This window comes from Mustela erminea, chromosome 21, assembly GCF_009829155.1.
Source record: "Mustela erminea isolate mMusErm1 chromosome 21, mMusErm1.Pri, whole genome shotgun sequence".
In the NCBI taxonomy this organism is placed as follows: domain Eukaryota; kingdom Metazoa; phylum Chordata; class Mammalia; order Carnivora; family Mustelidae; genus Mustela; species Mustela erminea.
The window spans coordinates 6290140-6317524 of NC_045634.1; the positions used below are offsets into that span (position 1 = coordinate 6290140).

Sequence of the window (27385 nt, forward strand, 5' to 3'; positions counted from 1 at the left end):
AGCCTGCTTCCCTTCCTCTCTCTCTGCCTGCCTCTCTGCCTACTTGTGATCTCTGCCTGTCAAATAAATAAATAAAATCTTTACCAAAAAAAAGAAACAGTTGTTTTCCCAATAACAGATACTGTATACTAGAACTCACTTAGATAGCAAAAGTAAGTCATTTACCTCATCTCTTCCACACCACAGCAAAGAGCTACCGAAGCCAGCCCACCAAAGACCCTTTCAATATCCATTTCTTAAATCCGGCTCTGAAATTACCATTATTAATGGTAATACATATCTTTTTTATAAAACAATTTATCCTACGGAAATTAAGGTAAACATCAAATCTACCTTTAAAAGAAAAAATTTCCCACTCTATGGCTGATTTTCATTCCCTGAGCATGAATCCTTTATTACCCTCATTGTTTCTGAATATAAACTGAGCTGAAGTCTGCTTGTAAGGGGTCTTGATGGAGAAGCTAATTATTTTAGATAGAGAAGCACATTTCCAAATGGTCACATTTATTACTTTTGCAGTTATTTCTTCGCACTGTGGCTTTAATTTTTCATCTGTATCTATTGTAATGCTTTACATGGAAGCAGCAGCAGTGAAAAGATAATTAAGGGGTGGGGGAAGGAAATTTCGAGATAAAGGTGGATCTTTATCCAAAAACAATAAAAAAGCAAAAAAGAAAATGGCCATAAGCATTTCATTTCTTTGCCCTTGCCATCTCCCAATTCGCTTTCCACTATTAACATGAAAAGTAGAAGTGGTAAAACTCCACCTTAACGATCTATACAAAAAAGGAGACAATTTACCTCAAGAATTCACTAAACACAGCAATATGTTCAAGTGGTGAAAAGATAAAAATTCATTCGGAACTGCCATACTATCTGGCTATCAATATAGTCTCCTGAATAATTAAACATATTACTACAAAACGTACCAAGAAGTAGAGAATAATACTATATTTGTGAACTGCAAATAACAAAACAAAACAGAAGTCCAAGAAGGCTAAAGTCCCAAGCTGTAATTTACACATGAAGTATATGCTGAAAGCAGTCACAATGTACAAAAATGTGACAAGTAATCCAGGTGGTTAAAAAAAAACAGAGCCTGTTGGCCTCAGATTATATCCAGTCTCATCTGGTAGATTTTTGATAAGCCTGTTACATAAAGCATGTTTCCCTCCTGCTGATAAGAAGCAGCTTGTAGATATCCACAAATTTCTTAAGGAGTGAGTCTACTTGGCAATAACGGTAACTCCACAGTTTCCTATTACATTCATTGGTCTGAAAACTGAAAACAACTCATAACTAAAATGTTCTTTCAAGTCCTTTACCAGTTTTTCAAGTTTTAATCAAAGGAAAGTTGGAATGTATTGCTTCTTGTCACCAACAATCTTTTCAAAAAGAGGGTTTTAACCAAAATCAAGAGTTCTTTGGTCAAGTTAGTAACAGGCTTCCCCTTTGTTCTAAATCCTTCATAATCCTTTTTTTTCCAGTTTTTCCAGTATGGCCTGGATTTTACAAACAGCCTCTTTCCTGGCCTGCCGGACAGAGTCCTGGCCACCAGTTTCAACTGAATCCAGTTCCAAAAGTTCCTTGGTTAGCATTTCTTCCAGAAGCCAGTATGCTTTGTCTGTCTTTTTCCCTACGAACTCTTCTACTTCTTGCTCAAGGTATTGCACCTTCTCCAGCACATGTATAATTTTTTTAATACTTGGCGGAGTACCTTCATCTGAAGATAAACACTCTTCAGGAAGATTATCACTTTCATCTTGATTGCTGGGGTGTTCACTGACGGCATTACCATACCTCTGAGGCTCAGCACTATACTGGACTTGGGAATCCAAAAGATCTGAATTATCATTGTTCATTGTTCCCGAGGACTCATACTGATGGACATTGCAAGGAATGTTGTGCCGGTTCATGCCTTGATCTGACTGGCTATAGGGGTATGAGGAATCCTTGGAATGGGAGAGCAAAGAGGGGAAAAGAGCTGTTTTAATGGGAATCCATGAACATCAGATTTGTTAGTCCACATCTTTCACCTGACCATGAAGGTACATGAAAAGATTCCCCACTAATAAAACTGGACCCCCCTCTTAAATCATTTGAGAAAAAAACACACCTTATAAAGATAAAAGGAGTGCTCTGTCCAGTAAAAGGCAGAGAATTCCTGAGTGCAATGGCTAGAATCTATCCTGAAGCACCCACCATTATGAACACCTCATAATCTATCCTTCCCACCTCACAATCCACAGTGACTTTTTAATAAGGAGGAGTTAGATCATTTTTCCCCTAAAGAGTTAAAACCTTAAGACAGATTTAAAAATGGAACCTAGCCACAGGCAAATGATGTTCAAGTCTATGGTTTATACAATTTCCATTGGTATCGTCTTCTGTCTACAGACTAAGGTAATAAAATACATTTTTTATTTTGTTTAATATTCAGCTGACAGTACAACAACAAACAATAAATGAACATTTTTCTGGCTTTTACAAAAAAGAGGTGAACCTAAAACTGCTCTAAAAACCAAAGTTTATTAAAAGGAAAGAAGAAACTGGGCTATGTAAAGTTATAGGTATTAATCACCAACTGTTTGCAATTAGTCCCCATTTAACACACACCAGTGTGGAAAATTTCCATGTTGTGTTCTCTCAATTACCCAAACGTCAAAAGAATGTTTAGAAGGTCTCCTACCTTGGGCTGATGGGGTGACGGTGAAGGAGGTGACTGAGGAGAGCTGTTGCTAGGCCAGGGTGAAGGACTCTCACTCATATAGAGATTCCCAGGCGGTGCTGAGGGAGCAGCTGAAGGCCAGGGGTAACGGGTTCCCATTCCATAAGCACCAGGAGAAGCCCATGAGTCCTCCTGTGGTCGTACAGTTGGTCCTGGTTGTGGAACACTACGATTACCATCCCCATAAGGATAATGAGGCAGGGTCATTCCAGGGTTCTAGATTGAGAGGAAGGAAATATGCTGGTCACTGCCAAAAAAACTTAAAGTAATGAAAATATTCTAGTATAAACAGACTTGGATGCTTCCTCTCTGCTTAACCGAGTATACTTCAGCTGCTACTAAGCTAAGTTGTAGCATCTCTAATCAGTTGTAGTCACTTCTCCAACTCCCCAAAAAAACTTGGTTCCAAAGATACATGGGGCAGATTTGGTGACCATCAAACTCAGAAGGAGAAAGCTTAAAATTCAAAGGTTAAAGCACAGCATAAAGTCTATCCCATGACATTATAACTAAGTGGACCCATATGCTATTAGGAAGCACAAATAAAGATGTATTAGAACTCCCCTTAAAGCAGAGAGAGAAATAAATATGGGTATCACTGACAGAATTTAAAAAAAAAAAAATTTTTTTTTTTTTTCACCACACTTGGTGTGGAGCCCAATGCAGGGCTTGAACTCATGACCAAGAGTCGGGACACTTAACTGACTGAGCCACCCAGGCACCCCTCACTCACAGAATATTAAAAACCCAACAGAAAACTGCTCACCTGCGAAGCAGGATATCCTGGAACCTGCCCCCGGAGAGGGGCTGCTTCTGTCTGGCAGTCCTGCTGAGGATACAGCCAACGAGAGACTGGTGCTGGGCTGTTGCCAGGTGAACGGTAAGTGCTTGGAACCTCCGGGGAGTAACTGGTCTGAGTATATCCCGGTGTGTAATAAGCCCCAGAGTATGAGGCAGTATTTGGTGCAGGACCGGGGGGGTATGGTGAGCCATATACTCCATTTGTATAAGAATTCAAACTCTGTTAAAAAGCAAAATTGAAAGGAAAAGAGATGACTGAATAGAAGAACTGAACTTAATACGCAATTTTGAAAACTTTGGGAAGGAAAAAGATCATTAACTAATGAAAATGTGAACTCCTGGGACATCCAGGTGGCTCAGCCAGTTGAGCATCCGCCTTTGGCTCAGGTTATGATCCCAGACTCCTGGGATGGAGCCCCCATCGGGCTCCCTGCTCAGCAGGGAGTCTGTTTCTCCCTCTCCCTCGGCCTGCCCCTCTCCCTGCTATTATGCTTCTCATGAAAAACATGGAAAGTCTCACCAAGTAAGTACTCCAAGAGTTCAAAATTTTAAGCAGTTGATATCAACTCGAATTTCTCTAATACTCATTTTTGAAATTGCTAAATCTATGATCATCCATAGGTTGCTTCCTCATGCCGTATCTCTACTTAGAGAACTATTCCAATTTTTGTCTCACCGAAATTCCTGACCACAGTTCTTAAGAGGCTGTACTTTACAACTCAGTTCCCCTTCAAATTAAATGAAAAAAGTGTTAAAGTTTCTGACCAATGGCTTTTTGTGTCATGGTTTCTCAATTCAGAACGCTATCTTCAGTTTTCAGGGCACCTGGGTGGCTCAGTTGGCTAAGCCTCTGCCTTCAGCTCAGGTCATGATCCCAGGGTCCTAGGATCAAGCCCCACATCAGGCTCGCAGCTTGGCGGGGAGTCTGCTTCTCTCTCACCCTCCGTCCCTCCCCATGCTTGTGCTCTGTCTCTCCCTTGCTCTCTTTAGAATAAATAAAAATCTTAAAAAAAAACCAAAAAAACTTCAGTTCTCTGTGAGAACTTTGCCAGTTCCTCAAATTGTTAAACACAGCAGAGCTACCATATGACCCAGCATCTCTATTCCTACATATATAACGAAGAGATCTGAAAAAACTTATGTCTGCATAAAAATGAGCACACAAATGTTTATAACAGCATTATTCATAACAGCCAATAAGTGGGGGAAAAAAACCCTCAAATTTCAATCAAATGATGAATGGATAAAATAAATGTGGTAGATCCACAGAATGGATAGTCTCTGGCCACAGAAAGGAATGAAATAGCAACACATTGCCACAATATGGATAAACATTATGCTTCAAGAAAGAAGCCAGTCATAGATTTCAAATATTATATGATTCTATGTGGCATGACCAGAATAGGCAAATCTGTAGGGATGACAGGTATATTAAAGTTGCCAGGGGCTAGGGGCAAAGAAAAATGGCGTGATAGGTATATAGTTTCTAACTGGGGTGATGAAAATGTTCTGGAATAAACAGTGATGACAGTTGCACAGCCTTGTGAATAGACTAAAAACAATAGAACTGTATATTTAAAGGATGAATTTTATGAAATATGGCCAAACCACAAGCATATCACATTAATAACAATGCCTGCTTCTCAATTTCAGTCACAGGAATGCAGATGACACAAGTAAAATGGAAGTCTGTGTTACATGGTGACATGTTTTTTTCTTTATTTTGCATTCCACAATCTCCTATCAACCTTATCCTAAAGTTCAAGTACCCAGAGTCATTATGAAAAATCAACTGTTTTTATGTTTTCTTTAAGCACATAAGTAAATCATGCTCTAACTTTAATAAACTCCTCTAGTTCAAAATCAGTCTTAAAGAAATGTATCACCAAATTAATGCGAAAAAAGGAAACATGATTTTTTTTTTTTAAGATTTTATTTATTTATTTGACAGACAGAGGTTACAAGTAGGCAGAGAGGCAGGCAGAGAGAGAGAGGAGGAAGCAGGCTCTTCGCGGAGCAGAGAGCCCGATGTGGGGCTTGATCTCAGGACCCTGGGATCATGACTTGAGCCAAAAGCAGAGGCTTTAACCCATTGAACCACCCAGGTGCCCTGGGAAAATGATTTTTTTAATGAATTAATTATTCAGCCCCATCGAGAAACTTACTTTCATCATTTCAGGCTCCATAACCAGAAAATTAGAACAGAATTTGAATATAGTATTTGACTACCTGAAAACTATGAGGAGAATTACATTAGTATACTTTACGGTGATCTGAAAATTCAATTCTGTAAGAACATCAGTTTGCAGAGAATTCTGACCTATATATAAAATTCAAGATCTTTGAAAGCTGCTTTAAATGTAGCTGCTTTAAGGGGCACCTGGGTGGCTCAGTGGGTTAAAGCCTCTGCCTTCGGCTCAGGTCATGATCCCAGTGTCCTGGGATCGAGCCCCGCATCGGGCTCTCTGCTCCGCAGGGAGCCTGCTTCCTCCCTCTCTGTCTCTGCCTGTCTCTCTGCCTGTGATCTCTGTCTGTCAAATAAATAAAATATTTAAAAAATAATAATAATAAATAAATAAATAAATAAATAAATGTAGCTGCTTTAAAATTGTATATACTACAGGTAGCCTGGCTGGCTTAGTCAGCGGAGCATGCAACTGTTGATCATAGGGTTGTAAGTTCAAGCCCCAAATTGGGTAAAAAGTTTACTTTTTTTTAAAATTTTTTTAAAGATTTTGTTTGATTTATTTGACAGACAGAGATCACATGTAGGCAGAGAGGCAGGCAGAGAGAGAGAGAGTGGGGGGAAGCAGGCTCCCTGCTGAGCAGAGAGCCGGATGCGGGGCTCGATCCCAGGACCCTGAGACCATGACCCGAGCCTAGGGCAGAGGCTTTAACCCACTGAGCCACCCAGGCGCTCCAAAAGTTTACTTTTTAAAAAATTTGAATATATTATAATCATATAATCTTAAAAATTATTTTCAGGGGCACCTGGCTGGCTTAGTCAGAAAAGTGTGTGACTCTTGATCTTGGGGTTCTGAGTTGGCGCCCCAAACGGGGTGGAGAGATCACTTAAAAATAAAATCTTTAAAAAAAAGAACAATTAAAAAAAAACTATTTGCATATAGAAATACAGACTCTAGACAGAAAAAAAATGGAAAGAAATACGCAAATCTGACAATTATTGCCTTACTAAGGTCGCCAGATTATGGGTCACTTTGTAAACATTCCTCACTTCCACAATGGTATTGTGGAAAAATAATTTGGCTATATTTAATAAGCATACATACAAAAACCCCAAAATTCCATACCCCAGGGAAGTTCTTGCTTCAAATGTGTACAACAAAAAAGTGAAAAACAATGTTGAGTAAAAAAGCAAGCTGCAGGAGAATGCTAGTATGAAACCACTCATACCAAGTTTTAAAAACATGGTAAATAATATTATGTAAATGCACATACAAGGAGTACCAGCATAAAAACACATAGGAGAAAATTAATATAAAAGAAGTCTTATATGTGGCTTCAACTGGGTTTTTTTTTTTTGCTTATTTTTAAAAATCTGAAATCACGGGTCCTTTGGTGGCCCAGTCACTTAAGCACCTGCCTTTAGCTCAGGTCATGATCCCAGGGTCCTAGGATCGAGCTCCTCGTCAGGCTCCCAGCTCAGGGGTAAGCCTGCATCTCCCTCTCCCCCTGCTTGTGTTCCCTCTCTCACTGTATCTCTCTGTCAAAGAAATAAATAAAATCTTGAAAAAAAAAAAAAATCTGAAACAAATGTAGCAAACTGAGAAACTGACAAAGCAAGTAGTGGATAAAAAGACAAATTTTCTATACTGTTTCAGTATACTTTAATATTTAAAATTAAGTATTTGTCCTAAGAGTACAAGTTATTTGACACTAAAAGGAAAGGAACAAAAATAAAAATAACAAGGAAAACTACATCAAACTAAAAACTTCTGCACAGCAAAGTAAACCACCAACAGAATGAAAAGGCAACCTACTAAATGGAAGAAAATATTTTCAAATCATATATTTGATAAGAAGCTAGTACCTAAAATATATAAAGAACTCAAAAAACTCAATAGCAAAAAAAAAAAAAAAAAAAGAAGAAGAAGAAAAAGAAACAATCTTATTAGAACATAGGCAGACAACCTGAATAGACACTTTTCCAAAGACATACAGATGGCCAACAGATACATGAAGGTGCTCAACAACACTTATCATCAGGGAAATGTAAGTCAAACCACATCAAGATATCACTGCATACTTGTAAAGATGGCTCGTATCAAAAAGACAATAACAAGTGCTGGTGAGGATATGAAGAAAAGCCCTTCTGCACTGTTGGTGGTAATGTAAATTGGTACAGCCACTATGAAAAGAAAACAGTTTGGAGGTTCCTCAAAAAATTAAAAACAGAATGATCCAGCAATGCAACTACTTAAAATACATCCAAAGAAAACAAAAACGCTAACTCGAAAAGGTATCCATCTGCATCCCGATGTTCACTGCAGCATTATTTACAATAGCCAACACATGGAAGCAACCTGAGTGCCTACCGATAGATGAGTAAATAAAATGTTGTGTACACATAAACAATTTACTATTATTCAGCCATAAAAAAAAAAAACAATTCTTGCAATTGCAACAACACAGATGGAAATAAGTCAGACAGAGAAAGACAAATCTCATACAATCTTACTTACATGCGGAATCTTAAAAAAAAAATCCTACATTCAGAGAATAGACTAATGGTTGCTAGAGGCAGGGCTAGGGGTATAAATGGGTGAAGGAGGTCAAAAGGTACAAACTTCTAGCTATAAAATAAGTAAGTCAAGAGGATGTAATATACAGCATAGTGACTATATTTAATACTGTATTGCATATTTGAAAGTTCCTAATAAGATAAATCATAAAAGTTCTCATCAGAAGAAAAAAATCATAATTATATGTGGTAACAGATATTAAATAGACTTAATTATGATCTCACAATATATACAAATATCAAATCATTACATTATATACCTGAAACTAATATAATGTTACATGTCAATTATATTTCTAAAAAAAAAGTCAAACTTAAAAACATAAGTACATTATATGCTTATTGTTTCCAGGTCCTAAGCAATAATCTATTATTCCTCAAGCTACCTTTGCTACAGATATATTTACCTAGGTATTTCCTTACTTCTGAGCCAAAAACATTAAGAGAGTCTAATAACAAAACTCCACACACTGCTACTATGAAATCTCCTCAGAGATTCTCAGATTATTGAAATAATTGAAAATAAATCAATACATTAAGAAAAAATTCAGGGGGCACCTGGGTGGCTCAGTAGATTGAATGCCCAACTCTTGGTTTCAGCTCAGGTCATGATCTCAGGGTCCTGAGATCGAGCCCCAGGTCAGGCTCTGAGCTCAACCCTGAGTCTACTTGAGGATCTTTCTCCCTCCCTCTCCCTTCCCTTCTACTCCTCCCCCTGCTTGTGCTCACTCTCTCTCTAAAACAAATAAAGTAGATCTTTAAAGAAAAAATTCAGGAAGTCTGTCAATTTTAGATCATACCTGGCCTTGCATTTCCGGTCTTACAGGATATGTACTTGGGTATGGAGCCCTAGGTCGTGCAGGAGAATTCCAATAGTTAGAATTGTAGCTAGAATACGGCGGCTGGTCCTAAGAGGGAAAAAAATCACTTTTAATAATTTCTTGTATCATAAAGAAAAGTTGATAGAGGCAGTTATAATTATTAAAAAAAAAAAAAGCAAGAGACAAAAAGCAATAGAACCCTACTATAAAAATCACTCATTATTAAATTCTCATTAACAAATTGACCCAGAAATACTATATGGTAAATCACATGCCCTAGAACAAAGCAATTATTGACTATGTACTAAAAGCCTGTCCTTATGCATTACGATACCAAATGATATATAAAATTCTACTATGCCGGGCACCTGGGTGGCTCAGTGGGTTAAGCCGCTGCCTTTGGCTCAGGTCATGATCTCAGGGTCCTGGGATCGAGTCCCGCATCGGGCTCTCTGCTCGGCAGGGAGCCTGCTTCCCTCTCTCTCTCTCTGCCTGCCTCTCCATCTACTTGTGATTTCTCTCTGTCAAATAAATAAATAAAATCTTTAAAAAAAAAAAATTCTACTATGCCAACATGATTAGCAAAACCGGATACCTGGATTTCTTTCTTTCTTTTTTTTTTTTAAAGGAGATACAGTAGAATATACTTAAAAACACAAACAACGTTCTTTTCTTTTCTTTTTTTTTTAAGATTTTATTTACTTATTTGACAGAGAGAGAGAGAGATCACAAATAGGCAGAGAGGCAGGCAGGGAGAGAGGGGGAAGCAGGCTCCCTGCCGAGCAGAAAGCCCGATGCGGGGCTTGATCCCAGGACCCTGAGACCATGATCTGAGCCAAAGGCAGAGGCTTAACCCAGTGCACCATCCAGGCACCCCAATACCTGGATTTCTTTATCTCTCTCCAATCACCAACCCCATCACTACCAATTTAATTCGTGCAACAAGATTATAGTTCTTTGCCACTGTTTAGAGCAATACTTGCCTATCTCAACAACTTGGGAGCTTGAAAATATCACTACTAAACTTCAAACACATAAATCTTCAATATGCTTTTGACTGTCACACTAGTTTTGGGTTTGTTTGTTTTTTTTTTAAGATTTTATTTATTTATTTGAGATAGAGAGTGAGAGCAAGAGCCAGGAGACAAAGGGAGGGGAAATGCAGGCTCCCCACTGAGCAGGGAGCCCAACACTGGACTCAATCCCAGGACCCTGGGATCATGACCTGAGCCAAAGGCACTCAGCTGCTCAAGCGACTAAAAGCCATTCAAGTGCCCCATGTCACACTAGTTTTTTCATATTCCTTTAATTTCTGTTTATGGCTATGTTTCTGCTGGCAGCCTACAACTAACCCAAGTATCAGGAATTGATAAAGAACAATTACCACTCCAAGAAGCAAATCTAGGTATAACGCTCATCTCTACAGCTTTGCACTCCAACTCAAGAGTTAATGCAATGATTTGCAATAAGCCAATAAACTCCAAGAGACTAGATCAACTCAAAACTTTTTTTTTTTCAAGATTTTTTATTTATTTCACACAGAGAGAGAGATAGTGAGAGCGGGAATACAAGCAGGGAGAGTGGCAGAGGGAGAAGCAGGCTTCCTGCTGAGCAGGGAGCAGATGCGGGACTCGATCCCAGGACTGTGGGATCATGACCTGAGCAGAAGGCAGACGCTTAATGACTGAGCCACCCAGGTGCCCCTACTCAAAACTTTTTAGAGTCTAGTTTAATGTATACACTTGTTATCCTGTAAGTTATTATGCTTTGAACTTTTAGTTTTAGTTTTAAGCTTAAACAAAACCTTCAAACTGTTTCATAAAGAAATTCATTGGCAGTTGTAATCACTGAGAGTTTAATTAGCTTAATTGGACTACTTATCAGTTTCATACTGCTTTGTTTTCAAAGCACGTAATTATTCCATATAATAATATACAAGTTGGGCAAGTAACATCTCCTTTACATAATATAGAAACTAAAGAATAGTAAGTTTTAAAAATTTTTACAGGCGAAATTCAGATCTTCACTAAATTTCTCAAGCAGGCAGATGCCCCCAGTTAATGACCTCCCTTCCTTTCCCTGGTTAAAGGGTAAACATTTGACTAACCGATTTCTCCCTACCAAGAATCTGAATCTTGAGTAGGAGAAATGAAAAGACAAGAGTTGAAGACATGAAAAATGAAGAGCTGACTCACCCCAGCAGTGGTGAACGAATGCCTCAATCTCCTAGAACTACCCCGGTTTCTGTTCTCCGCTACGGACAGACTCTCCTTGACTCCACACTGTCACTACTTCTCACCCTACTATCCCTCACCCCACCCATGTCCTCACTTCCTTCCTCAACTCAGCTTCCCAACACCTAATCCCCTGCCACTACTTCCCTCCGATTCACTCACCCTGCAAAAACCCAACCGAATTTAAACCCATCTGCCCACTGACTTCCCATCTGCACTTCCTCTAAATACTGGTGGAGAGAAACACTAGAGCCCTCTGGTTTCTTTCTCAATTAGAGACCACAAATCTCAAGTAGACACAGCACTGCCTAGCAACTGTAACACTTCCTTAGGATGGATGTTCATCTCACTCTCCAGAACAACTATTTCACTCTTACCCCCACCCCCAAATCTCCAATATTCTTTTAGTCTACTCCTCATTTTTCAACTGACAACTTTATCACATATTTCACTTAGGGGGGAAAAAAAGGAGAAGCGATCAGACAGAAACTCTGTCTTCCAACTTACTAAATCAAATGCACCCTATCTGCCATTGTCTTCCCAGAAGCATGAAGTGCCTTTGGCCCTATTAAATAATGACCAATCCCTCCACATAGCTGTGGACAACATGATCTCTTACCTTCTAAAGAATTTCATTCCTGTACTTATAGTCTTTTCTCTCCTTCTCCAGTAGATAATCCCCATCACAACACAAATCTGCCCTTAAGACTCTCCTAAAAAAAAATTTAAATACTACCATATAAATCAATAAGATTAACAATAACCTACCCAGTAATTGCTGAAGGTGAGGGATAGTTATCTGGGAGTTTTATTATACTAGTCTCCCTACTTTTACATATAATTAAAAGTTTATAATATAAAAAGATTTTTTTAAAAAAGTTAAAATATGGGGTGCTTGGGTGGCTCAGTTGGTTAAGCGTCTGCCTTCGACTCAGGTCATGATCCTATGGTCCTGGGATCAAGTCCCACATCATTCTCCTTGCTCAGCAGGAAGCCTGCTTGTCCCTCTCCCTTTGCCTGCAGCTTCCCCTGCTTCTCTCTCAAATAAATAAATAAAATCTTTTTTTAAAAAAGTTAAAAACAACCCTGGGGGACAGGGATTCAAGGTAGACTTCCCTTAAATATGCCTTGTAAATATTCTGCATAATTAGAGAAAATAATGACATATTTTTAAATCCCTAAAAATGTAACATAACCACTGCCAAATCCAAAGTAATGAAGATATACTCCTTGTTTCTTCTAAGAGTTTCATAGTTTTAGTTCTTCAATTTATGTCTATGAGCCATTTTGAGCTAACTCTTCCATATGGTGTGAGAGTTCAACTTTATCAATTGTATACAGCTATCTAGTTGTCATGGTATTGTATTTTGTGCTGTAGACTATTCTGTCCCTTTATTATATGGTCTTGCCATCTTTGCCAAAAATCACTTGACCACAGACACATGAATTTATTTCTGGACTCTCAATTCTATTCCATACAGACATAGGTTACACATGTCTTTTTCTTGCCCAATTGCCCTAGCAAGAACTTCCAGACAATGTTGACTAGTAGTGGCAAGCGAAGATATCCTGGTCTTTTTCCTGATCTTAGGGAAAAGCATCTGGTCTTACATCACATAAATATGTGGCTGGCTGTGGTGTTTTATAGATGCCCTTTATCAGACTGGAGAAATTTCCTTGCATTCCTAGAGTGATTTTTATCAAGAAAGAGTGTTGGATTTTGTCAAATCTTTTTCTACATCTACTGAAATAATCGTAGAGGCTTTATTTTTTGACTTATATGGTATATTACATTGATTTTTAGATGTTAAACCAACTTTGCATTCTTGGGATCAATCCCACTTGGTCATGGTATACAATTCTTTCTATATGTTGCAGTTTACTTTTTTTTGTTTTGTTTTTGTTTTGAGGACATGTGCATCCATATTCATGAGAGATATTAGCCCATTTTCTTTGTGAGGTCTTTGTCTGGTTTTGGTATCAGGGTAATAAATGACTTCACAGAATGAGTTTAGAACTGTTCTCTATTTCTTGGAAGTACTTGTGGGGCACCTGGATGGCTCAGTAGGTTAAGTGTCTGCTTTCAGCCCAGGTATTGGTGTCAAAGCCCTGAGATCAAGCCCCACATCAGTCTCTCCGCTCAGCATGGAGTATGCCTCTCCCTCTCATGCTCCCTCTGTGCTCTCTCTCAAATAAATAAATAAAATCTTTTAAAAAAAAAAAAAAAAGGCCACTCTAGGGGCACCTGGGTGGCTCAGTCAGTTAAGCATCTGCCTATAGCTCAGATCATGATCCCAGAGTTCTGGGATCAAGTCTGGCATCAGTTTCCTGCTCAGCAGGGAGTCTGCTTCTCCCTCTCCTCCCTGCTCATGGTCTCTCACTTTCTTTCTATCTCTCTCAAACAAATAAAAATAAAATCCTATTTAAAAAAAAAAAAAAAAAACATGGCGGGGGGGGGGGGCTGGGTGGCTGGCTCAGTTGGTTAAGCATCTGCCTTTGGCCCAGGTCATGATCCCAGGGTCCTGGGACTGAATCCCACATCAGGCTCCTTGATCAGCAGAGAGCCTGCTTCTCCCTCCGCCTGCCCTGCCTGTTCTGCCTGCAGCTCTCTATGCTTCTGGCCTCTCTCTGACAAATAAATAAACAAAAATCTAAAAAAAAAAAAAGAAAGAAAGAAAAAGAAAAGAAAAAAAAAAGCGATGCCTGGGTGGCTCAGTCAGTTGGGTGTCTGCCTTCTGCTCAGGTAATGATCCCAGAGTCCTGGGATCAAGCCCCACATTGGGCTCTGAGCAGAGCACCTGTCTCTCCTTCTCCCTCTGCTGCTCCCCTTCTTTGTGCTGTCAAATGAATAAATAAAACCTTTTTTTTTTTTTTAAAGAAGTATTTGTGAAGAATTGGTGTATCAGTTCTTTAAATGTTTGGTAGAATTCAGTAGCCCACCTGCGCTTAGACTTTTTTTGTGGGTAGTTTTTGTTTTGTTTTGTTTATTACCAATTCAATTTCTTTATTTGTTATAGGTCTATTCAGATCTCCTATTTCTTTCTTGAGTTAGTTTTGGTATTTTTTATCTTTCTAGAAATCTGTCCAACTTCTCCTAAGTTATCTAATTTATTAGCATATAATCATCCACAGTATTCCATTATGCTCTTATTTCTGTAAGATCCATAGTAATGTTCCCTCTTTCATTTCTGATTCTAGTAATCACTCCCTCTTTTCTCCAAGGTCCATCTAGCTAGAGAGTCTTCAATTGTGTTGATCTTTTCAAAGAACCAGCCTTTCCTTGCATTGATTTCCTCTACTGTTTTTCTGTTCTCTCCTACATTAATTTCTACACTTCCAGATGCCAGCCAGGTGCCCCACCACTCTTATTTTTACTATTTCCTCCTTTCTGCTTGCTTGAGGTTTCCTTTGCTCTTCTTTTTTCAGTGTCAAGATGGAAGCTTAGGCTATGGATTTGAAATCATTATTCTTTTTCTTTCTTTTTTTTTTTTTTTAAGATTTTATTTCTTTATTGGGGTGGGGGGAGCAGAGGTAGAAGGACTAGCAGACCCCACATGAGTGGGGTTCAATCTCACCACCCTGAGATCATGAGTCAAAACTAAGAGTCAGGTACTTAACCAACTGAGCTACCCGGGGGCCCTGAAATCATTATTCTTTCTTAATATAGGCATTTATAGCTTTAAGTTTCCTTCCAAGCAGTACTAGCTATATCTTAAGAGTTCAGGCATACTGTATCTTCATTTTCCTTTATCTCAAAGTATTTTTTAGTTTCCCTTTTGATTTCTTCTTTTTTAAAAAAATATTTTATTTATTTATTTGACAGACAGAGATCACAAGTAGGCAGAGAGTCAGGCAGAGAGGAGGAAGCAGGCTCCCTGCTGAGCAGAAAGCCTGATGTGGGACTCAATCCCAAGACACTGGGATCATGACCCGAGCCAAAGGCAGAGGTTTTAACCCACGAGCCAACCAGGCACCCCTTGATTTCTTCTTTGACCTGCTGGTTATTTAGGAGTGTTTTATTAAAGGGACACCTGACTGGCTTAGTTGGCAGAGCGTGCAACTCTTGATCTTGGGGTTGTAAGTTTGAGCCCCATGTTGCATACAGAGATTACTTAAAAATAAAATCTTTATAAAAATATTAAACAGTGTTTTATTTAATTCCACATAGACGTGAGTTTCCCAAGGTCTTTAAAATCCAATGTCTTTACATTATGGTTGGAGAACATACTTTGTATTATTTGTCTTTGTATACTAATATTTGTTTTATAGCTAGCATATGGTTTATCTTGAGATTGTTCCATGGGTACTTGAGAAAAATGTAGAGTCTATTGTTAGGTAGAATGTTCTGTAGATGTCTGTTAGGTCTAATTGGTTCACAGGGTTATTCACATACTCTCTTTCCTTGTTGATCTTATACCTAGCTGTTCTACCCACTATTGAAAATGAAGTATTGAAGTCTTTATTATTATTGAATTGTCTATTTTATCCTTTTATTTCTTTAAGTTTTTCCTTAATTTATTTTGGTATTTTGTTATTAGGTAGATATTTTTATAGTTATTACATCTACCTAATAGATCACTCTTTTTTAAAAAAAAAAATATATTTTATTTATTTGTCAGAGAGAGAAAGAGAGAACAAGAACACAAGCCGGCAGAGCGGCAGGCAAAGGCAGAGAGAGAAGCAGGCTCCCCACTGAGCAAGGAGCCCGATGCGGGACTCCATCCCAGGACCCTGGGATCATGACCTGAGCTGAAGGCAGTGGCTTAACCCACTGAGACACCCAGGCGTCCCTAGATCACCCTCTTTATCATGTCCCACTTTATCCCAAGTAACACCTTTTGTTTTAAAGTTTACTTGTTGGAGGGGCACCTGGGTGGCTCAGTGGGTTAAGCCTCTGCCTTCAGCTCAGGTCATGATCTCAGGGTCCTGGGATCGAGCCCCGCATCGGGCTCTCTGCTCAGGGGGGAGCCTGCTTCTCCCTCTCTCTCTGCCTGCCTGTCTGTCTACTTGTGCTTTCTCTCTCTGCCAAATAAATAAATAAAATCTTAAAAATAAATAAATAAAGTTTACTTGTTGGATACTGTATAGCCACTACAGTTTTCTTCCAGTTACTGTTTGCCTATTTCTTTTTCCTCTTTTTACTTTTAAGCCATTTGTATCTTTAAATCTGAAGTGTATCTCCCACAGACAGCTGAGAAAGAAAAACCTACTGCTCCCATGTTTTTCCTTTGCTCCCCTGCTATTACCACATTCACAACACTTCTGATACCAGATGTGAGATTTTTTTCCCCATGCCAAGCAATTCAGCAACACCAGCTGGCTGTCCTACAATTAAACTATCTACCTGTAAATAGCATCAGATCCAACAAGTTAGTGGCTCAGTCCCATGAGAGTGCCCCCCACCACTTCAGACGCCAACTGCAAGGAACAGTTCCCGTGATCTCCAGGTTACCCACAATTTATGTCTCACTAGGCTACAAAGCATAGGGTTCCATGCCTCTTTCCCCTTGATTATTTGCTAGTACATCTCACACAGCTCAGGGAAATATTTACAATTACCAGTTTATTAAAGGATATGATAAAAGATACAGATGAACAGCCAGATGAAAGAGATACATAGGGCAGGCAAAGTCTGGGAGAACCCCAAGTGCAGAAGCTTCTGTTCCCATTGAGTCACGGTGCACCACCCTTCCAGAACGTGGATATGTTCACCAAACTGGAAGCTCTCTGCACCACATTGTGTTTGGATTTTTATGGAAAATCCCTCTCTGGAAAATGAGGACAAAGACTGAAAACTCCAAACATCTAAACATGGGCTGGCCTTTCTGGTGACCAGCCCCATCCAGGAGCCATCCAAGAGAACACCCAGAGATACCTCATTAGAACAAAAAATAGTTGTATCACCCAGGAAATTCCAATGGATTTAGAAGCCCCATGTCAGGAACTGGGGTCACAGAGCAAATATTAGAACAAAAATACTCCTAGTGCTCTCTTCATTTAGAATTTACAAGGGTTTCAGGAGCTCTGTGCCTGGAGCCCAGGACAGAGACCAATACGTATATTTTTTTCTATTATCTCACAACAGCATATATTTGGATCCTTTTTGTTTTCTTTATCTCTTATCTGTTTTTGTTCCTCTATTCTTCTTTTACCGCTTTCTTTTGCCTTAAGTGGACATTTTCTACTGTAACATTTTAATTTCTTTAATGAGTGTATGTACGTGTGTGTATTTCTTTCCTTCACCACACCTAGCTGTTAAAGCTCCACACCCTGGGATAAAAATTGTTCCACAAACTGATCCAACCAAAATTTGGAAAGAGACAGGTCTCAAAGGCAGTGTTTAAGAATTGTTCTAGCCCCAAAGGGTTTCTCCCAGCTATCTCTTTCCCTGGTTCTCTCTAGCAAACTAGGTGGTCTACAGTTTAGACCAGATGTCTAATGTATCTACTAATCTCCTCCCAGTTGCCTTTCACAACAATCGCCACAGTTTGAGAACATCCTTAGGCTTCAACTTCTCCACACCACACTCTGTTGCAAATAAAGACAGCTCCTTTGGGAAAAGATCAGGAGCTACATGTTTTACCACCTGCTTCTGCCTCCAGATAAAAAGTCTGAGCCACCCTTTGCAGCTGGGTTAGGGACAATAGTATGCTTCTCTAAGATACAGCCTGCTCTAAGAGCTGAGCACCTGTGGAGGAAAGGGCAGTAGCCTCAGGGCTTCTCAGCTTGCTTTATAAGCCAGAGTAAGGGTGATCAGAACTCTAGTATTCTTCACAGTGCCCTGCCCAAAGTAAAGCCTCCATTCCCAAGTAGGTACTGGGCAGAGGAGGGAACCAGCATTACTTAACCACTCTTGCCTGGAATTTGATCTCATCAACAATAGCTGGGGGCAAGATGAGAAATGTTGATGTGCTGCCTCTCCCAGGATGATAACCCTCTAACTGGGAGCTGGGAGAAGAGGGAGCCCTGTTTTCTTGGCTACACCAGTCTGGAATGGAGTTTGTCTCACTGCTCTGAGAGAGGGGAGAAATGGAGCAGGTCTTGGCACAGACTCTCACTATTCTCACTGAGTTTGAGTAATTTTATAGAATACATGTTTATTAATTTGCTATATATCCTAAAACCATTTACAGGGACTTCAACTGGTTGTTTTTTAAAAATAATTTTCACCAGTTTCACTGGGGACTGGGTCCACAGAGCTCCTTATGCTGTCATGCCAGAACTAGAACCTGGCATTATTTTGGCCTTGTTGGGGCACCTGGGTGGCTCAGTGGGTTAAAGCCTCTGCCTTCGGCTCAGGTCATTATCCCAGGGTCCTGGGATCAAGCCCGGCATCAGGCTCTCTGCTCAGCGGGGAGTCTGCTTCCTCCTTTCTCTCTGCCTGCCTCTCTGACTACTTGTGATCTCTGTCTGTCAAATAAATAAATAAAATCTTAAAAAAAAAAGTATTTTGTTATATTTATTATTGTAAGATTGTGCAAGTATTTGTAATTTTCCTAACACTGTTAGTAACCAAGATATTCCATACAAGAGAAAAGTAATAAATACCATCAAAGAAGTAAAAATAATCTGTAATGTTAAATTTGAATTAATATAAATATGAACTCATTAATTTTTCTATCTGAAAACAATCAAACAAACAAAAACCTATTTCAGGGCACCTGACTGGCTCAGTCAACAGAGTATGCAACTCTTTTTTTTTTTTTTTTTTAAGATTTTATTTATTTATTTATTTGACAGAGAGAGAGAGACACAGCGAGAAAGGGAACACAAGCAGGGGGTGGGGGAAAGGGAGAAGCAGGCTTCCCGCAGAGCAGGGAGACCGATGTGGGGCTCGATCCCAGGACCCTGGGATCATGACCTGAGCCAAAGGCAGATGCCTAATGACTGAGCCACCCAAGTGCCCCGCGCATGCAACTCTTGATCTCGGGGTTGTAAGCTCAAGCCCCAAGCTGAGTAGAAATTACTTAAAAATAAAATCGTGGGGCGCCTGGGTGGCTCAGTGGGTTAGAGCCTCTGCCTTCGACTCGGGTCATGATCACAGGGGCCTGGGATCGAGCCCCGCATCGGGCTCTCTGCTCAGCGGGGCGCCTGCTTCTCTCTCTCTCTCTGCCTGCTTCTCTGCCTACTTGTGATCTGTCTGTCAAATAAATAAATAAAATCTTTTTTAAAAAATAAAATCTTAAGAAAATATTTTTAATTTAAAAAAACTATTTCATTAACTGTCCATTGAAAGGTCTAGAAGCAGTGGTAACACAACCTCAATCAGTATATCTAGCACTCAAATTTAACTTCTCTGATTATGAAACTACTCTCTCTCAACTCTAAACACAGCATTTCATAACTGGCTCTGTCATGCAGGATTGGCAGTCCAAACATTTCTCCTCTGAGGCCTGCTTACTCTTCGGTTCTGCCAATCGGAGGCACTAGGTTAGAGGAGAGAAGGGACTTCCAGACTCCTTCCAGTTTGCTTATTTGCTGTTTCTGTCATTGTCAGCCTAACAACACCCTTCAACCTGGGGGTGGCAGTTAGTGGCAATCACCAGATTCTTCTGCTTTTCTGGAATTCCCTCAGAGAGACCAGTGCCAGCTAGGAAGCACTTTCTCCTTGGCTCAAGCTCCACCAGGCCATTCTCCCAAGTATGCAGGTTTTAATAGCCCAACCTCTTCTCTTTACTTCCCAGCCCAAGGAACTATAGATGTTTCCTAGTTATCATCTTCTGTGGTACTTCCATTTTCTCTTTTTGCCTTTTGAGATCTCCAGTGTTCATGTCACTAATTTCCTAAAACAAATTCTCTTTTATTTATTTTTTAAAGGATTTATTTCTTTATTTGGGGGGGGGGGGGAGAAGCAGGCTCCCCATTGAGCACAGAGCTTGATGTGCAGTTCGATCCCAGGACCCTGAGATCATGACCTGAGCTGAAATCAAGAGTCAGATGCTTAACTGACTGAGCCTCCCAGGTACCCCCAAATCTCTCTTTTAAAAGAACTAGAATAGGCTGTTTTCCTGTCTGGATCCTGACATATGCTTCTAAATATAATCTTCCATTAAAAAAAAAAAAAAAAAGGTTTTCTTAAAGGAATGGGTGATTATATGTCTGGGACAGAATATACACAAAATAAGCCAGGCACATCTTGTACCAGAAATCCAGGAAGCTGTCAAAAATCAATGGGTTATGTCAAAAGGACTCAGAAGCCAAGAAGAAGGAACGCCCATTCACATTATATGAAATCATTTAAGCAATAAAAATGACTGTTACTGATTGAAACTCACTCAAAATACAGAATACAATTTATATGTGTATACATGTATATATACACATTATGCAAATGAGATACTTTAAACAACAAATGACAGTTACTTTTCTGTAATTTTAATAGGGTTTAGAAATGAATGAAAATGGTATCTTCCATCTTATCCTAGGAATCTTTTTTTTTAAAGATGGGTCATTATCTATACCTTGATTATGGTAGTGGTTAATGGCTATATGCATTTGTCAAAACTCAGAGAACTATACCTTTAAAAAGATACAATTTACAGAATATAAACATATCATAATTTTTCAAAATAAAAACAGATTGTTGTCAACAGCCACACCACCCTGAACATGCCAGATCTCATCTGATCTCAGAAGGTAAGCAGGGCTGGAGACTGCTTAGTACTTGGGTGGGAGAATGTCTTCAATGAAGTGGCAGTAATTATTAATTTTATTAAGTCTTAATAAGATTGTCTTCGCTTCTTTTTTTTCTCTCCTTTGGACAAAATGGAACAAATCTAAAAATATCGCCAGTACAATGAAAGTCTGCAGCTCAAGGCTCACCTAACATGAATCACATAATTCTATGAAACAGCATTTGGTTTCACAGGAAGCTAGCTGAAGTCGACTCTTTTATAAACCAAGTTGCCAATGTCATCATCTGCTGAACTCTTTCCAAACTTTTTATCTGTTGTCTGAAACTAGACAAAGGTGCTAAAAGGTGATGTAAAGCAGACAAAAGATGAGAAAGGTTTTCACAAGAAGCAGTAATTAATGTGAATTTAAATTCTTGTTGCACTGGAAATTTGATCAAAATTATGCAAGAAGATAACAAATTCATTTACTTCCTTTTTGAGAAGAAATACCTAATCTCAATTGAAGGCTGGAGTCAACTTCTCTTATACCTTAGAACTAGTTTTGTAGAAGCACATACATGATTAAATTTACAAAGTAACTCACGAACATACCTCCAAAGAATAACCCTAACCCAAATAAATCTAACAACAGAGGAATCTGACTAGTGTTGCTGCTAAATTTCATTTACAAATTTGTTTATCTTGTTCATAAGAATTAGACAAAAATTATTAGAAAAATACATTAAAAATTATTTTTAGCTATACATGCCCAAATCACTACAAAAGCACTTTATGTTCTAGGTTGACCATCAGCCCAAGTTTTTTGCTTTGTTTTGTTTTTTTAAAGATCTTATTTATTTGACAGAGAGCGAGATCACAAGTAGGCAGAGAGGCAGGCAGACAGAGAGAGGGGGAAGCAGGCTCCCTGCTGGGCAGAGAACCCGATTCAGGGATTGATCCCAGGACCCTGAGATAATGACCTGAGCTGAAGGCAGACGCTTAACCCACTGAGTCACCCAAGTGCCCCCAGCCCAAGTTTTTATTTTCAGTCTCATTTGGGTCTTTCCCATGCTTCTCTACTATTTCCCACTTGCCCCAGCACTAGTTTCCAACATTTATCATATCAAGTTCCCAGTTTACGCTATTCCACTTCCTCTCCTCTCAGATGACCTAAGCCTCCTACTTTGCCAAGGACACCAAGAGTTATAAACTCCTTCAATGTCCCTCCCCTCCACCTCCAAAATGATTCCCCCTGCTCTAACTGTGAAAAAGGTTTGCCAGCTCTTCCTCACTTCGTCCCTCTCTCCACAAGCAACATTCCATCATTTTGTTCCCATCTTTCTTCTTACTCTCTTCTGCTTACAAACATATTCAAATCATCTAATCCAAAAAATTCTTCCCCCAATCCTTATTCACAGTCAAGTAACCAATTTCTCATTTACTAACTTCTGGAAGTATGGTTTATACTGGTTGTCTTGGCACCCAAACCTCCCACTATTTTAAACTCCCAAAATGAAAATCAACAAGACCCTTGCAACTGCCAAATCCAACAGCGTCTTTTCAGTTCTCATATCACTTATGTTCAAAATAACTGTGTCCTTGGTTGGTTTGTATTGCATGACTTTCCTGATTGTCCGACTATCTTTCCAAGTATTCTCTCTTATTGTCTCCTTCTGAATACTCTTTCTTTGTCACCTCTGATAGACTCTCAAAGATCTCCTATGGGAACATTACCCAGGTTGGTAATTCACATACACTTATATTTGATGACTCTCAAATCACTATCTCCATCCCCCATCACCCATCTGACCCCAATCTCTTGTTTTTTTCCTATAGATAACAACTCCCAGATACCACAGACTAAAATTTGGCATCAAAAAACAAAAACAAAAAGAGAAAAATCACAAACTTCTCTCTAATCAATCCCATACATTCCATCCAGAGCTTGGCACATAGTGACCACAGTGAGTTACTGCCTTCTAACAGAAATGAAATAAAGGTAGTATATAAACCCTTACCAAGCATTTCTATCTTTTTAAGTTCCTCTATTAACCAATCACTAGTTCTTCTGGTACAAAGCTAAACTATATCTTCCCATAAAAACCTGTTCTTCCTTTTTATTATTATGAAACATTTATTCCCAGGAAATACTAAAATCTCAGAATCACCTTATGTTTCTCTGGCTTCCCTCACTTCCAACTGATATATACCTTTAAAAATGTCTTTCAAATCTAAGCAGCTTGTTTTGAAATGCATTCAGAAAGTAAGACAGATAGGGGCGTATGGCTGGTTCAGTTGGAAGAGCATGTGACTTCTTGATCTTGGAGTTGTGAGTTTCAGCCCCACATTGGGTAAACAGATTAATGTAAAAAAAAAAAAAAAAAAACCTTAAAAAAGATAGATGTAAAAAAAGAAAGTAAGATAGATGTGATGAAGCAAATATAATAAATGCTAATTATACAATTTAGGTGGTAGCTATACAGGTATTCACTGTGTAGTTCTTTCAACTATTCTATATGCTTGAAAATTTTATAGTAAAATGTTGAAAAAAACCTGTATATATTCAGACATTGTTCAAATGCTTGCCTTTACCTCTCTTCTGGACTATTCTGAGAGCATAACTGAGCTCTCTTTTTCCCCAGTCCTTCCCACTGTAATCAGCCAAGATGGCCCCCAATAATCGCTGCTGGCTATTACTTGCACCTTTGTGGTAACATGTAGATCACTTAGGGATCTTGTTAAACAAACACTGTTAAATCTTGTTAAAATATACATTCTGATTTTGCAGGGCAGGGGCAGGGCCTGATATACATGATTTCCAACAAGCTCCTAAGTAATGCAGATGCTGCTAATTGAGGGACCAAAGTACAGCACTCTAAGTACAGCTAACAGGGTAAGAAAAGAAAGAAAACAGGGAGAGTTAGATTTCCATTTTCTTCCCCTGCCATGTTTAAATATGTTAACATAGAGTTAAGTCTTCGTAGTGGTTCTGAGCAATTTCACCTTAGTCTATTCAGTTCTACAGAGCAGTGTTTCTCAAACATGAACATGCATACGAATCAACTGGGATCTTACTGAACTGAAGCATGAATTCTGAGCAGGAGAGATTCTGCATTTCAAACAACTTCCAGGGCACACTGAAGTTTCTGGTCCAAGGACCACACTTTTTAAGTAGTAAGGTTCTAAAAATCTCCTATGCTTTTTTTTTTTTCTTAGTTTGACACATTTGATTATTTAAAAATGTCAAATCTATTTTATGTCAAAACCATATGAAGATAGAAGACAACGAATTTGGAAAACACATTTGCGACATGCATAACTTTTGTATTAATTTTCTATTGCTGTGTAAGAAATTGCCATCCTATACTTTTCAAGTTTCAGAAACACTAACCTGAAAGATAAAATCTTGAAATGGTTTACAAATGCTCGTAACACATTCCAGCTTTATCTCCAATCACTCCTACTCCAGCACCAACACGCACCCATGCAATGTGCACACCTATACTCTAACATATCTTACAACACGCTACACAAGTCTAAAATCTTAACTTCTCTAATCTTGCCCAGAAAACACACTCTTGTTTTAAGAATACTGCAAGTCCAAGTAGAAGTCATCAGTTTATCATTCCTTTCCTCTTTCCCTCCCATTGATCTTTGGTATAGTTTGCCTACTTATAGGCCAAGCATTTTGTCACTCTAATCTACCATGGAATAAAAGTTCCACAGCCTAGTATTCCAGATTTACACATACAAATATAACCCTTCTTACAATTAATCTCTCAATACATGTTGTTTCTCATATAATTATTTAAAAGATATGTTTATAGATAGTTTAAAAGACTATCATAGCATAAAACCCACGCCCCCCCTTTTTTTTTTAGATTTTATTTTTATTCATTCATTTGAAAGAGAGAGACGAGAGTGCGAGCAGGGGGAGGAGCAGAGGGAGAGGGACATGCAGACTCCACACTGAGAGCAGAGTCTGAGGTGGGTCTCAGGTGAGCAGAGTCTCAGGATCCTGAGAACAGAACCTGAGCTGAAATCAAGAGTCAGACACCTAACTGACTGAGCAAGCCAGGTGCCCCAAAACCACCCCGTTATAAGTGTAAAATTCAAGGGTTTTCAGTATATTCAAAGTTGTGCAATCATCATCACTATCTAATTGCAGAATATTCTCATCACCCCAAAAACAAACCCCATACACTTGACCATCATCTCAAAGTCCCCAGCCCCTAGCCCCTGGCAACCACTATTCTGGACATTTCACATAAGAGGACTAATACAGTATGGGATCTTTCTATCTTTGTTCATGTAACATGATGTTTTCAAGGTTTATCTATTTTGTAGAATGTTTCAATACTTCATTTTCTTCCTACAGCTAAATAATTTCATTGCATCAATGTACCATATTTTATCTATTCATCAACTGATGGCCATTTGGGTTATTTCCACTTTTTGGCTACTTTGAACAATGTTGCCATGAACACGCTTGTTCATAAAAACATGCAAGTTTTTATGTAGACATTTTTTGGTTCTCGGGTACATATCTAAAAGCAAACTTGCTGAGTAATATACTGACTCAACACAGAGCTAATATATTACATGTAGTTAGAGATTAATTATGAAAAAGGGTTATATTTGTGTGTGTGCTTGTGTGTGTGTAACGTTCTAAGGAACTGCCAAACTATCTTCCAAAGCACTGAACCATTTTACATCCCCACCAGCAAGGTATATGGGTATCTCCCTACTACATTTTCAACCCATTAGGATATTAAAATTGCCGAAAAGAGAGAGAGGTATGCCCCCCCAACTTTGATTGTATAATAATTCACTACTCAGAATACTGAATTAACAAAAGAAAAGTACAGTTCTGGCAGGAAGACAAGAAATAAAATATTATAAGTCCAAGTGTACAGGTTTCCCCTGCTATCTGAAAGCAAGACATTCCCCTATGAAATCTTTTGTAAGCCAAAATGGCATAAAAGGAAAAAAGCAATTACCATTAATTTTCATGCTAAATGTTTTAGTATTCCCAGGCCTCCAAAATAATCTTCCTTAGACTTTTCTACTACCTTAGGACATATCTTGCCAACGGATGCACAAAATAAATAGAGATAAAGCGCCGAGGCTCACAGACTCAGTTCAAAGCACTGTGATGCTGAGATGCTGAGTGTAGTACCCAGGGAAGAAGCGTGGCGGCGCCACTCTCACTGCCCAGTTGCGCACCGCCTCTACAACTGCTTGCTGCAAAGCAAACGCTGAAGCTATTTTCGCTTTTCACCCTTTTACTAAAAGAAAAACTCCTCTTCAGATTTCTTTCAGTTAGCAAAAACACACTAATGTAGGTCTTTCCTAAAAAACGAAGCGGCAATAAAGGTGGACCTTCAAAAAGCCAGGGATATCTCTGCTGACCAAGTGAGTTAACCTCTCAGAGCCAACTATTAAATCATAAAATAGGGAGGCTGTAATGACAATTACGTTGCAGCCGCAACGTAATTTCACAATCCAAGTAAAGGTGAGCATTGGTGATTCAATCCCGGGCAGAGCATTAGGGGCAAAGGGCTAAATGCCCGATCCCTCCTCTTCCTTCTCGGTTCCTTCCCATAGGGAGGGGTTGCTGAGTGACAGCGGGGGCTGCAGCCACCTCCCTTCTCGGGGAGAGCCGGCCATATGAGCCACGCAGGATAAATTGTTAGAGCTCAAAAAGCTTGGCCGGGTCACTCCAGCCCAACCTCAATCCAAGGCGAGAGATTCCGCAGCTCGCTACTTAGCTTAGCAAGTCAGCGCAGGATCTTTCTTCCTTTTTTAATGGTCATAGACCCATTTATTAGGGTCGAAGCAGAAAAGGAGACGCGAAGAGAACACAAACATATCCCCTCCAGCCACAAATCCAGCCCGTCTCTCCAACCCCGCATAAGGAAAACAAATATGAAACCCGATCCATTACGAACTCTGGAGGTTTATCAATCCCCATGGCCCTCACCCTCCAAAGACTCCCCTTATCGGAACCCCCCCGGGATAGATGGCGCAAAGCTTACCTGGTGGTTTCCTCCAGCTCGACCGGTTTCTGACCAGGCGCCCGCAGAGGCATAGTAGCCATCGCCTCCTGCGCCTTCTCCCGGCCAGGTGGTCTCAGCAGGGCCGCCCCCGCGCACCCGCCAGGACATGGGAGGCTGGGGAGGCTCGGGACGAGGAGGATACAAGGGCGGAGGTGGGTGCATGGGCACATCACCTCCCGGCCCGTAGAAGCGGCCATACGAAGGACCGTCACTGGGGCCGTAGCCCGAGCGCCTCAAGGCCGACATGGGCTCTACTGCCCCGTAGCGCTTCCCGCCCCCCACGGCCAGCCCTCAGCGCAGGCGCCAGCCGAGGAAAGGAACTGGACAGCAGGGAAAGGGGTCGGCCGACAACAGCCAATCCCAAGC

General features: G+C 39.7%; 1 protein-coding gene across 2 annotated transcripts; it reads right to left on the reverse strand.

Moving 5' to 3' along the window:
• Window positions 1-936: 936 nt before the first annotated feature.
• On the reverse strand, window positions 937-27341 carry BAG4 (BAG cochaperone 4). 2 transcript variants are annotated; one of them, XM_032329039.1, is made up of 5 exons: window positions 26999-27338; window positions 9092-9199; window positions 3495-3749; window positions 2690-2944; window positions 937-1952 (listed from the first exon to the last, which is right to left on the reverse strand). In XM_032329039.1, the coding sequence occupies exons 1-5, from the start codon at window positions 27263-27265 to the stop codon at window positions 1467-1469; spliced, it is 1371 nt and encodes a 456-aa protein (XP_032184930.1). In that variant the 5' UTR covers window positions 27266-27338; the 3' UTR covers window positions 937-1466. The 2 variants fall into 2 exon arrangements, with proteins under 2 accessions (XP_032184930.1, XP_032184931.1); XM_032329040.1 differs by lacking the exon at window positions 3495-3749 and having other exon boundaries at window positions 26999-27341.
• Window positions 27342-27385: the final 44 nt, after the last annotated feature.

Bases quoted from the DNA above. Each gene is read 5' to 3' on its own strand.
- BAG4 (XM_032329039.1), bottom strand. From the start codon at position 27,265: ATGTCGGCCTTGAGGCGCTCGGGCTACGGCCCCAGTGACGGTCCTTCG. The intron at 9,200-26,998 runs GTAAGCTTTGCG...TTTCCCTCTTAG, and splicing joins GAGCTGGAGGAAACCACCAG to GACCAGCCGCCGTATTCTAG. The intron at 1,953-2,689 runs GTAGGAGACCTT...TCCCATTCCAAG, and splicing joins CGTCACCCCATCAGCCCAAG to GATTCCTCATACCCCTATAG.